At 50.6% G+C, this 13,887-nt stretch overlaps 1 protein-coding gene across 4 annotated transcripts in view; it reads left to right on the top strand.

Moving 5' to 3' along the window:
* abca2 (ATP-binding cassette, sub-family A (ABC1), member 2) overlaps positions 1-13,887 on the top strand; it is a 118,315-nt gene that overhangs the window by 74,879 nt on the left and 29,549 nt on the right. For 2 of the 4 annotated variants that reach the window (XM_072432373.1, XM_072432372.1), the window contains exons 28-40: positions 1,074-1,442; positions 1,582-1,809; positions 1,878-1,980; positions 2,541-2,869; positions 2,968-3,175; positions 5,033-5,250; positions 5,625-5,685; positions 5,766-5,940; positions 6,878-6,993; positions 7,199-7,346; positions 8,832-8,955; positions 9,596-9,728; positions 11,887-12,007. In XM_072432373.1, the coding sequence (XP_072288474.1) occupies positions 1,074-1,442; positions 1,582-1,809; positions 1,878-1,980; positions 2,541-2,869; positions 2,968-3,175; positions 5,033-5,250; positions 5,625-5,685; positions 5,766-5,940; positions 6,878-6,993; positions 7,199-7,346; positions 8,832-8,955; positions 9,596-9,728; positions 11,887-12,007 (2,333 nt within the window). The remainder of the gene's footprint in view (positions 1-1,073; positions 1,443-1,581; positions 1,810-1,877; positions 1,981-2,540; positions 2,870-2,967; positions 3,176-5,032; positions 5,251-5,624; positions 5,686-5,765; positions 5,941-6,877; positions 6,994-7,198; positions 7,347-8,831; positions 8,956-9,595; positions 9,729-11,886; positions 12,008-13,887) is intronic. The other 2 variants (XM_072432374.1, XM_072432370.1) reach the window with 1 other exon arrangement.

Genomic DNA, 13,887 nt, shown 5'->3' with positions numbered 1-13,887 from the left:
CCTGAGGTTCCTGTACAGGTCTCATACTGAGAGTCATGTGGTGCCTGAGGTTCCTGTACAGGTCTTATACTGAGAGTCATGTGGTGCCTGAGGTTCCTGTACAGTTCTTATACTGAGAGTCATGTGGTGCCTGAGGTTCCTGTACAGTTCTTATACTGAGAGTCATGTGGTGCCTGAGGTTCCTGTACAGGCCTTATACTGAGAGTCATGTGGTGCCTGAGGTTCCTGTACAGGTCTTATACTGAGAGTCATGTGGTGCCTGAGGTTCCTGTACAGGCCTTATACTGAGAGTCATGTGGTGCCTGAGGTTCCTGTACAGGCCTTATACTGAGAGTCATGTGGTGCCTGAGGTTCCTGTACAGGCCTTATACTGAGAGTCATGTGGTGCCTGAGGTTCCTGTACAGGTCTTATACTGAGAGTCATGTGGTGCCGGGGGTTCCTGTACAGTTCTTATACTGAGAGTCATGTGGTGCCTGAGGTTCCTGTACAGGCCTTATACTGAGAGTCATGTGGTGCCTGAGGTTCCTGTACAGTTCTTATACTGAGAGTCATGTGGTGCCGGGGGTTCCTGTACAGGTCTTATACTGAGAGTCATGTGGTGCCTGAGGTTCCTGTACAGGTCTTATACTGAGAGTCATGTGGTGCCTGAGGTTCCTGTACAGGTCTTATACTGAGAGTCATGTGGTGCCTGAGGTTCCTGTACAGTTCTTATACTGAGAGTCATGTGGTGCCTGAGGTTCCTGTACAGGTCTTATACTGAGAGTCATGTGGTGCCTGAGGTTCCTGTACAGTTCTTACTGCAGATGACAGACGCTTGAGTCATGAGGAGGAAGTGAAGAATCCCTGGCTCAAATCTGTTCTTACAACATGGAAGGAGCTGATCAGAACAAACTAAACACAGATTTATTCACATTTAGCTCAAAACATATATACATATGTACTATATGTAATATATGTAATATATGTACTATATGTAATATATGTATTATATGTACTATATGTACTTTAAGATTGTTATTGAGAGACTAATTGTCATTATCACACTGTTTATACGCGTGCTTTGTCTCTGCAGATGTGAAGTGCTCCCCCTGCAGGTCGTCTGTGAGCTCTGCAGCAGCCGCCCCCACAGAGCAGCGCCCCCCGGTGGAGGAGCAGAGCGAGCTGCTGGAGAGCTCTGGACTCAGCCACAGCCGGGCGTCTCTGGGCTCGGCCGGGTCGGCGGGCTCCATGAGGTCGGCGGGCTCCGTGAGGTCGGCGGGCTCCGTGAGGTCGGCGGGCTCCGTGAGGTCGGCGGGCTCCGTGAGGTCGGCGGGCTCCGTGAGGTCGGCGGGCTCCGTGGGTTCCGTGCGCGGCGACGAGGGCGGACTGTACTCTGAGTTTTACGGAGAATATTCGCCGCTGTTCGACACTGGGAACGAGTCGGACACCACCAGCCTCAGAGGTAAAGGTGGCGTCCAGTCCAGGGGTCAGAGACTTTGATCAAAAGAATAAGGCCAACTCTTTCAAACGAGAGTATAACGTGATATAATGTCATGAGGTCATGTTTTAACCTCTGCTGTGTTCTCCTGTGTGGCCTGCAGGGGACGCCGACGAGCCCGCGGAGCAGCAGGAGGGGCTCGGCCTGCCGGAGGGGCGGGGCCCGTACAGGCTGGAGGGGTGGAGCCTGAAGGTGGCGCAGTTTCACGGTCTGATGGTGAAACGTTTCCACTGCGCCAAACGAAACACCAAACTGCTGTTCTCTCAGATCCTGCTGCCGGCGTGTTTCGTCTGCGTTGCCATGACAGTCGCTCTGTCCGTGCCGCGGATCGGTACGAGTACTGCGTGTACTTTATAATACCGCAGTACTTCGTGTACTACTCCTCGTGCTGTGTTGTAGGAGACCTGCCGCCGCTGGTGCTTTCTCCATCGCAGTATCACAACTACACTCAGCCTCGAGGAAACTTCATCCCCTTCGCCAACGAGGACCGACCGCAGTACAGGTACAAGTACTGCAAGTACTACTGAGACTATTACAGGTACAAGTACTGCAAGTACTACTGAGACTATTACAGGTACAAGTACTGCAAGTACTACTGAGACTACTACAGGTACAAGTACTGCAAGTACTACTGAGACTATTACAGGTACAAGTACTCCAAGTACTACTGAGACTACAACTGTGCTTACAGAAGCATGTCGGGGTTTGCTTTTGTTTTTTCCTATGGTAATTCCCTCTGCTGACAGTAGATGGCGCGCAAACACAAACCGTGGGAATGCCTGAATTATCAAAATTATCAATGTTTTATTTTAGTTCAAAAACTTTAGTTGTAAATCATGAGATACCAAAGTGACAAGAGTATATATATATATATATATATATATATATATATATATATATATATATATATATCCCGGTATATATATATATATATATATATATATATATCCCGGTATATATATATATATATATATATATTTGGTCCTGTCTATGTATATATATATATATATATATATATATATATATATATATATATATATATATATTTGGTCCTGTCTGCAGCAGGAGTTGGCAGTCGCCTGACGCGGGTCCTCAGCAGATGGTTCACACTCTGCGCCTGGCGTCGGGCGTGGGGGCGTCGTGTGTGCTGCGGGCGCCTCACAACAGCAGCTTGGACGCTCTGGCGCTGGCGCTGGACCCGGCACTTCCCGGCTTTAAGGCGGCGGCCGCTCAGTGTTTCGACCGCATGTGTCTGGACTCGCTCACTCAAGGAGCTCCACTCTCCAACTTTGTCCCACCGCCACCGTCGCCCGCGCCCTCCGACGACCCCGACCCACGCTTCGACGACGCCCTCTGGAACTTCACTGTGCCCCCACCCACCACCGTGCACGGTCAGTCCTGGTTCTGTCCTGGTTTAGTCCTGGTTCTGACTCGTCTCTCTGACCCTCCTCTCTGACCCGTCTCTCCGACCTGTCTCTCTGACCCTCAGCGACCTCTCGCCCGGCGCTGCCCCTCTGGGTGCGTGAGCCGGTGCGCTGCGTTTGCTCTATGACGGGCACAGGCTTCTCCTGCCCCAGCGGCGTGGGAGGGCGCCCCCCGCTGGCCAAAGTGGTGACCGGCGACATCCTGGTCGACATCACCGGGAGAAACGTGTCCGAGTATCTGCTGTACACGTCTGACCGGCTGCGGCTGCACAGGTGAGAGAAGGCGGGTCACAGGTGAGAGAAGGCGGGTCACAGGTGAGAGAAGGCGGGTCACAGGTGAGATAAGGCTGGTCACAGGTGAGAGAAGGCGGGTCACAGGTGAAAGTAGGCAGGTCACAGGTGAGAGAAGGCGGGTCACAGGTGAAAGTAGGCAGGTCACAGGTGAGAGAAGGCAGGTCACAGGTGAAAGAAGGCGGGTCACAGGTGAAAGAAGGCGGGTCACAGGTGAGAGAAGGCGGGTCACAGGTGAGAGAAGGCGGGTCACAGGTGAAAGTAGGCAGGTCACAGGTGAGAGAAGGCGGGTCACAGGTGAAAGTAGGCAGGTCACAGGTGAGAGAAGGCAGGTCACAGGTGAAAGAAGGCGGGTCACAGGTGAAAGAAGGCGGGTCACAGGTGAGAGAAGGCGGGTCACAGGTGAGAGAAGGCGGGTCACAGGTGAAAGAAGGCGGGTCACAGGTGAATGAAGGCGGGTCACAGGTGAGAGAAGGCGGGTCACAGGTGAAAGAAGTCGGGTCACAGGTGAAAGAAGGCGGGTCACTGGTGAGAGAAGGAGGGTCACAGGTAAAAGAAGGCGGGTCACAGGTGAGAGAAGTCGGGTCACAGGTGAGAGAAGGCGGGTCACAGGTGAGAGAAGGCGGGTCACAGGTGAGAGAAGTCGGGTCACAGGTGAAAGAAGGCGGGTCACAGGTGAGAGAAGGCGGGTCACAGGTGAGAGAAGGCGGGTCACAGGTGAGAGAAGGAGGGTCACAGGTAAAAGAAGGCGGGTCACAGGTGAGAGAAGGCGGGTCACAGGTGAGAGAAGGTGTCAACAAACACAAGACGACATAAGACCATCTTTAGATGGAAGAATAAGTCTGGACGAGGAGAAGGGTTTGATTCTGTAGCTGGATTTCAAATAGACAACTTAATTATAAAAAATATTGGGGCTCTTTACAACTAAATGTAAAGTACAGGTCTTATACTGAGACTAATGTGGTGCTGGGGGTTCCTGTACAGGTCTTATACTGAGAGTAATGTGGTGCCTGAGGTTCCTGTACAGGTCTTATACTGAGAGTCATGTGGTGCCTGAGGTTCCTGTACAGGCCTTATACTGAGAGTCATGTGGTGCCTGAGGTTCCTGTACAGGTCTTATACTGAGAGTAATGTGGTGCCTGAGGTTCCTGTACAGGTCTTATACTGAGAGTCATGTGGTGCCTGAGGTTCCTGTACAGGTCTTATACTGAGAGTCATGTTGTGCCTGAGGTTCCTGTACAGGTCTTATACTGAGAGTAATGTGGTGCCTGAGGTTCCTGTACAGGTCTTATACTGAGAGTCATGTGGTGCCTGAGGTTCCTGTACAGGTCTTATACTGAGAGTCATGTTGTGCCTGAGGTTCCTGTACAGGTCTTATACTGAGAGTAATGTGGTGCCTGAGGTTCCTGTACAGGTCTTATACTGAGAGTCATGTGGTGCCTGAGGTTCCTGTACAGGTCTTATACTGAGAGTCATGTTGTGCCTGAGGTTCCTGTACAGGTCTTATACTGAGAGTAATGTGGTGCCTGAGGTTCCTGTACAGGTCTTATACTGAGAGTCATGTGGTGCCTGAGGTTCCTGTACAGGTCTTATACTGAGAGTCATGTTGTGCCTGAGGTTCCTGTACAGGTCTTACTGCAGATGACAGACTACAAACAAACTAAACACAGATGTTACAATCAAAGTTTTATGACCAAAGGTTTTGTACCAAAAAGAACTGAGCTGAGACTCAAGGTCTGGAGGACAGAAGGTCTAAAGGTTTTTCACCAGATGTAAAAGATCAGGTGTATTTTTACTTTAATATGAAACTACCTGATCTTAAACCGCTTTGTGTCTCAGATACGGCGGTCTGACAGTGGGAAACATCCAAAAGTCAGTGCCGGCCTCATTTGGGACCGAGGTTCCTCCCATGGTGAGAAAGATCGCGGTGCGACGATCGGCTCAGGTGCTGTACAATAACAAAGGCTACCACAGCATGCCCACGTATCTGAACGTGCTCAACAACGCCATCCTCAGGGCAAATCTGCCACCGTCCAAAGGAAACCCGGCCGCCTACGGTAAGTCCTGAGCACACCCGCAATCACAACCACAACCGCAATCACAACCGCAATCACAACCACAACCGCAATCACAACCGCAATCACAACCACAATCACAACCACAATCACAACCACAACCGCAATCACAACCGCAATCACAACCGCAATCACAACCACAATCACAACCACAATCACAACCACAACCGCAATCACAACCACAATCACAACCACAACCGCAATCACAACCACAACCGCAACTATAATCACAACTACATAACCCTACCCCTAACACCAACGTGAATCGTGTCCATTTTTACAAAACAGCCGATATCACAGGATCTTCATTTTGCCCAGTTCTGGTCTGGTTTGAAGGACTCTGTTGTGTCCCACAGGCATCACGCTGACCAACCACCCCATGAACCGCACCAGCGCCAGCCTGTCCCTGGACTATCTGTACGTCCACTTTACTGACAGAGTTACTCCAAGAACCGCCGCCTTCCACTCACAATAAACGGGTGTTTCTCTGTTGCCAGGCTGCAGGGCACAGACGTGGTCATCGCCATCTTCATCATCGTGGCCATGTCCTTCGTCCCCGCCTCCTTCGTGGTCTTCCTCGTCTCGGAGAAGTCATCCAAAGCCAAACACCTGCAGTTCGTCAGCGGCTGTGACCCGGTCATCTACTGGCTCTCCAACTACGTGTGGGACATGGTGATGACTCACTCTGTGTTACGTGTGGGACATGACTCACTCTGTGTTACGTGTGGGACATGGTGATGACTCACTCTGTGTTACGTGTGGGACATGACTCACTCTGTGTTACGTGTGGGACATGGTGATGACTCACTCTGTGTTACGTGTGGGACATGGTGATGACTCACTCTGTGTTACGTGTGGGACATGACTCACTCTGTGTTACGTGTGGGACATGGTGATGACTCACTCTGTGTTACGTGTGGGACATGGTGATGACTCACTCTGTGTTACGTGTGGGACATGACTCACTCTGTGTTACGTGTGGGACATGGACACGACTCACTCTGTGTTACGTGTGGGACATGGACATGACTCACTCTGTGTTACGTGTGGGACATGGACATGACTCACTCTGTGTTACGTGTGGGACATGGACATGACTCACTCTGTGTTACATGTGGGACATGACTCACTCTGTGTTACGTGTGGGACATGGACATGACTCACTCTGTGTTACGTGTGGGACATGACTCACTCTGCGTTACGTGTGGGACATGGACATGACTCACTCTGTGTTACGTGTGGGACATGACTCACTCTGTGTTACGTGTGGGACATGACCCACTCTGCGTTACGTGTGGGACATGGACATGACTCACTCTGTGTTACGTGTGGGACATGGACATGACTCACTCTGTGTTACGTGTGGGACATGGACTTGGCTCACTCTGCGTTACGTGTGGGACATGACTCACTCTGTGTTACGTGTGGGACATGACTCACTCTGCGTTACGTGTGGGACATGACTCACTCTGTGTTACGTGTGGGACATGACTCACTCTGTGTTACGTGTGGGACATGACTCACTCTGCGTTACGTGTGGGACATGACTCACTCTGTGTTACGTGTGGGACATGGACATGACGTTGCCATGGTTTCGTCTCTGTCGCAGCTGAACTACCTGGTCCCCGCCACCTGCTGCGTCTTCATCCTGTTCGTCTTCGACCTGCCGGCCTACACGTCCCCCACCAACTTCCCGGCCGTCCTCGCCTTGTTCCTGCTCTACGGGTCAGTCCAGACTCTTTATGTCCACGTCCAGGGGTCAGAATCTCTATGTCCACGTCCAAGGGTCAGAATCTCTATGTCCACGTCCAAGGGTCAGACTCTTTATGTCCTTGTCTCCGGGTCAGACTCTTTATGTCCTTGTCCACGGGTCAGACTCTTTATGTCCTTGTCCACGGGCTCTGTGACAGACGTTGTCTTGTGTCTCCAGATGGTCCATCACTCCCATCATGTATCCCGCCTCCTTCTGGTTCGAGGTCCCGAGCACGGCCTACGTCTTCCTCATCGTCATCAACCTGTTCATCGGCATCACAGCCACCGTCGCCACCTTCCTCCTGCAGCTGTTCGAACATGACAAGGCGAGTGCCTCAGGGAGAACCTCAGGGAGAACCTCAGGGAGAACCTCAGGGAGTACATAAAGTGTGTCTCAGTCTTTAGTCTCTGGTCCTGAGAGGTTCTGGCTCTTGAGCTCCAGGTGGACTTTAGCTCAGGGGGAGGAGCCTCCACAGCACAGCCAGATGATTGGACCAGAGAGAACACAGAAACACTAAAGAATCATTTGTCTCAAACTGACTTGATCTCGTGCTAGAGCGCCGTGTTTCCACTGATGCTAACGACTGTGTGGAGCCTTAGCAACACAGAGCTAGCAAAGCACGTTAGCAACACAGAGCTAGCAAAGCACGTTAGCAACACAAAGCTAGCAAAGCACGTTAGCAACACAAAGCTAGCAAAGCACGTTAGCAACACAAAGCTAGCAAAGCGCATTAGCAACACAAAGCTAGCAAAGCACATTAGCAACACAAAGCTAGGAAAGCACGTTAGCAACACAAAGCTAGCGAAGCACGTTAGCAACACAAAGCTAGCAAAGCACGTTAGCAACACAAAGCTAGCAAAGCGCATTAGCAACACAAAGCTAGCAAAGCACATTAGCAACACAAAGCTAGGAAAGCACGTTAGCAACACAAAGCTAGCAAAGCACGTTAGCAACACAAAGCTAGCAAAGCACGTTAGCAACACAAAGCTAGCAAAGCACGTTAGCAACACAAAGCTAGCAACGCGCGTTAGCAACACAAAGCTAGCAAAGCGCATTAGCAACACAAAGCTAGCAAAGCACGTTAGCAACACAAAGTTAGCGAAGCACGTTAGCAACACAAAGCTAGCAAAGCATGTTAGCAACACAAAGCTAGCAAAGCACGTTAGCAACACAAAGCTAGCAAAGCACGTTAGCAACAGCCGTTTCCTGTTTATGGCACTCGCTTTGTCAAGAGCCACAATCTGATATTTCCAGGTCATAAAGCGTCTGACATTAGCATTAGCATTAGCATGACATAAAGAGAGGTTCAAAGGCCACGCCCCTCACACACACTAACTTTAGCCACGCCCCTCACACACACCAGCTTTAGCCACGCCCCTCACATACACTAGCTTTAGCCACGCCCCTCACACACGCTAGCTTTAGCCACGCCCCTCACACACACTAACTTTGGCCACGCCCCTCACACACACTAGCTTTAGCCACGCCCCTCACACACGCTAGCTTTAGCCACGCCCCTCACACACACTAACTTTGGCCACGCCCCTCACACACACTAGCTTTAGCCACGCCCCTCACACACGCTAGCTTTAGCCACGCCCCTCACACACACTAGCTTTAGCCACGCCCCTCACACACACAAACATGAAATTCTTTAATTAATTTGTCAGTTCATTTGACTTTTTTTTGTAATTTCTTTAAAATGTTAACTTTGAAATGAAAATGTATGTTTTAATAACAATGAAGACATCAAATATTAGGACCTTCTCATGTTTGTGTAAAAACCACGCGGTGAAACGTCTCTGTCCAGGACCTGAAGCGGGTCAACTCGTACCTCAAGTCCTGCTTCCTGATCTTCCCCAACTACAACCTGGGCCACGGCCTGATGGAGATGGCCTACAACGAGTACCTCAACGAGTACTACGCCAAGATAGGTACGAGGACCAGAGCTGGACCGGGGCTGGACCGGGGCTGGACCGGGGCTGGACCGGGGCTGGACAGGGACTGGACAGGGACTGGACCAGGGCTGGACCGGGACTGGACCGGGGCTGGACCAGGGCTGGACCGAGGCTGGACAGGGACTGGACAGGGACTGGACCGGGGCTGGACCGAGGCTGGACAGGGACTGGACAGGGACTGGACCGGGACTGGACCAGGGCTGGACCGGGACTGGACCGGGGCTGGACAGGGACTGGACAGGGACTGGTGGACAGGGACTGGACAGGGACTGGACCGGGGCTGGACAGGGACTGGACAGGGACTGGACCAGGGCTGGACCGGGACTGGACCGAGGCTGGACAGGGACTGGACAGGGACTGGACCAGGGCTGGACCGAGGCTGGACAGGGACTGGACAGGGACTGGACCGGGGCTGGACCGAGGCTGGACAGGGACTGGACAGGGACTGGACCGGGACTGGACCAGGGCTGGACCGGGACTGGACCGGGGCTGGACAGGGACTGGACAGGGACTGGTGGACAGGGACTGGACAGGGACTGGACCGGGGCTGGACCGGGGCTGGACCGGGGCTGGACCATCCAAACGTAGCGTGTGACTTGGTGGCTCTGTTCCTCAGGTCAGTTCGATAAGGTCAAGTCTCCGTTCCAGTGGGACATCGTGACTCGGGGGCTCGTTGCCATGACAGTGGAAGGCTTCGTGGGGTTCCTCATCACGCTCCTCTGTCAGTACAACTTCCTCCGCAAACCCCCGTGAGTCCAGGACCTTCAACTTTGGCTCCATCTGACCTTCTTTTCTTCTGGTTCAAAAGATGGAAAATTATGTGTGTGTCTGTGTGTATAAAAAAACTCTACTGTAGCTCCTCATGTAGCTTCTCATGTAGCTCCTCTACTGTAGCTCATCATGTAGCTCCTCATGTAGCTCCTCTACTGTAGCTCCTCATGTAGCTCCTCATGTAGCTCCTCTACTGTAGCTCATCATGTAGCTCCTCATGTAGCTCCTCTACTGTAGCTCCTCATGTAGCTCCTCATGTAGCTCCTCTACTGTAGCTCATCATGTAGCTCCTCATGTAGCTCCTCTACTGTAGCTCCTCATGTAGCTTCTCATGTAGCTCCTCATGTAGCTCCTCTACTGTAGCTCATCATGTAGCTCCTCATGTAGCTCCTCTACTGTAGCTCCTCATGTAGCTCCTCTACTGTAGCTCCTCATGTAGCTCCTCATGTAGCTCCTCATGTAGCTCCTCATGTAGCTCCTCTACTGTAGCTCCTCTGCTGTAGCTCCTCATGTAGCTCCTCTGCTGTAGCTCCTCTACTGTAGCTCCTCTGCTGTAGCTCCTCATGTAGCTCCTCTACTGTAGCTCCTCTACTGTAGCTCCTCATGTAGCTCCTCATGTAGCTCCTCTACTGTAGCTCCTCTACGGTAGCTCCTCATCTGTAGCTCCTCATGTAGCTCCTCTACTGTAGCTCCTCTGCTGTAGCTCCTCATGTAGCTCCTCTACTGTAGCTCCTCTGCTGTAGCTCCTCTGCTGTAGCTCCTCATGTAGCTCCTCATGTAGCTCCTCATGTAGCTCCTCTACTGTAGCTCCTCATGTAGCTCCTCTACTGTAGCTCCTCATGTAGCTCCTCATGTAGCTCCTCATGTAGCTCCTCATGTAGCTTCTCATGTAGCTCCTCATGTAGCTCCTCTACTGTAGCTCCTCTGCTGTAGCTCCTCTGCTGTAGCTCCTCTGCTGTAGCTCCTCATGTAGCTCCTCATGTAGCTCCTCATGTAGCTCCTCTACTGTAGCTCCTCATGTAGCTCCTCTACTGTAGCTCCTCATGTAGCTCCTCATGTAGCTCCTCATGTAGCTCCTCATGTAGCTCCTCATGTAGCTCCTCTACTGTAGCTCCTCTGCTGTAGCTCCTCTGCTGTAGCTCCTCTGCTGTAGCTCCTCATGTAGCTCCTCATGTAGCTCCTCATGTAGCTCCTCTACTGTAGCTCCTCATGTAGCTCCTCTACTGTAGCTCCTCATGTAGCTCCTCATGTAGCTCCTCATGTAGCTTCTCATGTAGCTCCTCATGTAGCTCCTCTACTGTAGCTCCTCTGCTGTAGCTCCTCTGCTGTAGCTCCTCTGCTGTAGTTCCTCTGCTGTAGCTCTTCTGCTGTAGCTCTTCTGCTGTAGCTCTTCTGCCGTAGCTCCTCTGTTGTAGCTCCTCTACTGTAGCTCCTCTGCTGTAGCTCCTCTGCTGTAGCTCCTCTACTGTAGCTCTTCTGCTGTAGCTCCTCTGCTGTAGCTCCTCTGCTGTAGCTCCTCTGCTGTAGCTCCTCTACTGTAGCTCTTCTGCTGTAGCTCCTCTGCTGTAGCTCTTCTGCTGTAGTTCCTCTGCTGTAGCTCCTCTGCTGTAGCTCTTCTGCTGTAGCTCTTCTGCTGTAGCTCCTCTGCTGTAGCTCCTCTACTGTAGCTCCTCTGCTGTAGCTCCTCTGCTGTAGCTCCTCTGCTGTAGCTCCTCTGCTGTAGCTCCTCTGCTGTAGCTCCTCTGCTGTAGCTCCTCTGCTGTAGCTCTTCTGCTGTAGCTCCTCTACTGTAGCTCTTCTGCTGTAGCTCCTCTGCTGTAGCTCCTCTGCTGTAGCTCCTCTGCTGTAGCTCCTCTGCTGTAGCTCCTCTGCTGTAGCTCCTCTGCTGTAGCTCCTCTGCTGTAGCTCCTCTGCTGTAGCTCTTCTGCTGTAGCTCCTCTGCTGTAGCTCCTCTGCTGTAGCTCCTCTGCTGTAGCTCCTCTGCTGTAGCTCCTCTGCTGTAGCTCCTCTGCTGTAGCTCCTCTGCTGTAGCTCCTCTGCTGTAGCTCTTCTGCTGTAGCTCCTCTACTGTAGCTCCTCTGCTGTAGCTCTTCTGCTGTAGCTCCTCTGCTGTAGCTCTGCTGTGTTGTTTCTCAGGCGAGTTCCCGTGAGCGTTCAGCCCATCGACGGCGACGATGAGGACGTGGCGTGTGAGCGAAGGCGAGTTCTGCGCGGAGACGCTGACCAGGACGTGCTGAAGATCCAGAACCTCACCAAGGTCAGACTTCCACCAACAAAACGTCCAGAACATTCAGAACATTCAGAACATTCAGAACATCCAGAACATGTGGAACATCCAGAACATTCAGAACATCCAGAACATCCAGAACATGTGGAACATCCAGAACATTCAGAACATTCAGAACATTCGGAACATGTGGAACATCCAGAACATTCAGAACATTCAGAACATTCAGAACATTCAGAACATCCAGAACATCCGGAACATGTGGAACATCCGGAACATTCAGAACATTCAGAACAATCAGAACATCCAGAACATCCAGAACATTCAGAACATGTGGAACATCCAGAACATCCAGAACATTCAGAACATTCAGAAGATCCATAACATTCAGAACATCCAGAACATGTGGGACATCCAGAATATCCAGAACATTCAGAACATTCAGAACATCCAGAACATGTGGAACATCCGGAAAATCCGGAACATCCAGAAAATGTGGAACATTCAGAACATCCAGAACATTCAGAACATCCGGAACATGTGGAACATCCGGAACATTCAGAACATTCAGAACATTAAGAACATCCAGGACATTCAGAACATTCGGAACATCCGGAACATCCGGAACATGTGGAACATCCAGAACATTCAGAACATTCAGAACATCCGGAACATGTGGAACATCCGGAACATTCAGAACATTCAGAACATCCGGAACATGTGGAACATCCGGAACATTCAGAACATTCAGAACATTCAGAACATCCAGAACATTCAGAACATTCAGAACATCCAAAACATCCAGAACATTCAGAACATCCAGAAGATCCAGAACATTCAGAACATTCGGAAGATTCGGAACATGCGGAACATCCGGAACATCCAGAACATCCAGAACATCCAGAACATTCAGAACATTCAGAAGATCCAGAACATTCAGAACATTCAGAACATTCAGAACATCCAGAACATCCAGAACATTCAGAACATTCAGAACATGTGGAACATCCAGAACATCCAGTACATTCAGAACATCCAAAACATCCAGAACATTCAGAAGATCCAGAAGATCCAGATCATTCAGAACATCCGGAACATCCAGAAGATCCAGAACATCCAGAAGATCCAGAACATTCAGAAGATCCAGAACATCCAGAACATTCAGAACATTCAGAACATTCAGAACATTCAGAAGATCCAGAACATGTGGAACATCCGGAACATTCAGAACATTCAGAACATTCAGAACATCCAGGACATTCGGAACATCCGGAACATCCGGAACATGTGGAACATCCAGAACATTCAGAACATTCAGAACATCCAGAACATTCAGAACATCCAGAAGATCCAGAACATTCAGAATATTCGGAACATTCGGGACATGCGGAACATCCGGAACATCCAGAACATCCAGAACATCCAGAACATCCAGAACATCCAGAACATCCAGAACATTCAGAACATTCAGAAGATCCAGAAGATCCAGAACATTCAGAACATTCAGAACATTCAGAACATCCAGAACCTTCAGAACATGTGGAACATCCAGAACATCCAGAAAATCCAGATCATCCAGAACTTTCAGAACATTCAGAACATCTGGAACATCCGGAACATCCAGAAAATGTGGAACATTCAGAATATCCAGAACATTCAGAAAATCCAGAAGATCCAGAACATTCGGAAGATCCAGAACATCCAGAACATTCAGAAGATCCAGAACATCCGGAACATGTGTAACATTCAGAACATCCAGAACATCCAGAACATTCAGAACATTCAGAACATCCGGAACATCCGGAACATGTGGAACGTCCAGAACATTCAGAACATTCAAAATACATTCGTAACATTCAGAAGATCCAGAAGATCCAGAACATTCAGAAGATCCAGAAGATCCAGAACAT

The sequence above is a fragment of the Eucyclogobius newberryi genome, unplaced genomic scaffold, assembly GCF_026437365.1.
Source record: "Eucyclogobius newberryi isolate DKJ021-1_F unplaced genomic scaffold, fEucNew1.0.hap1 SCAF_6, whole genome shotgun sequence".
Classification (NCBI taxonomy): Eukaryota; Metazoa; Chordata; class Actinopteri; order Gobiiformes; family Gobiidae; genus Eucyclogobius; species Eucyclogobius newberryi.
Note: the sequence above shows the minus strand (reverse complement) of the source record. Positions and strands in the feature narration are given on the sequence as shown.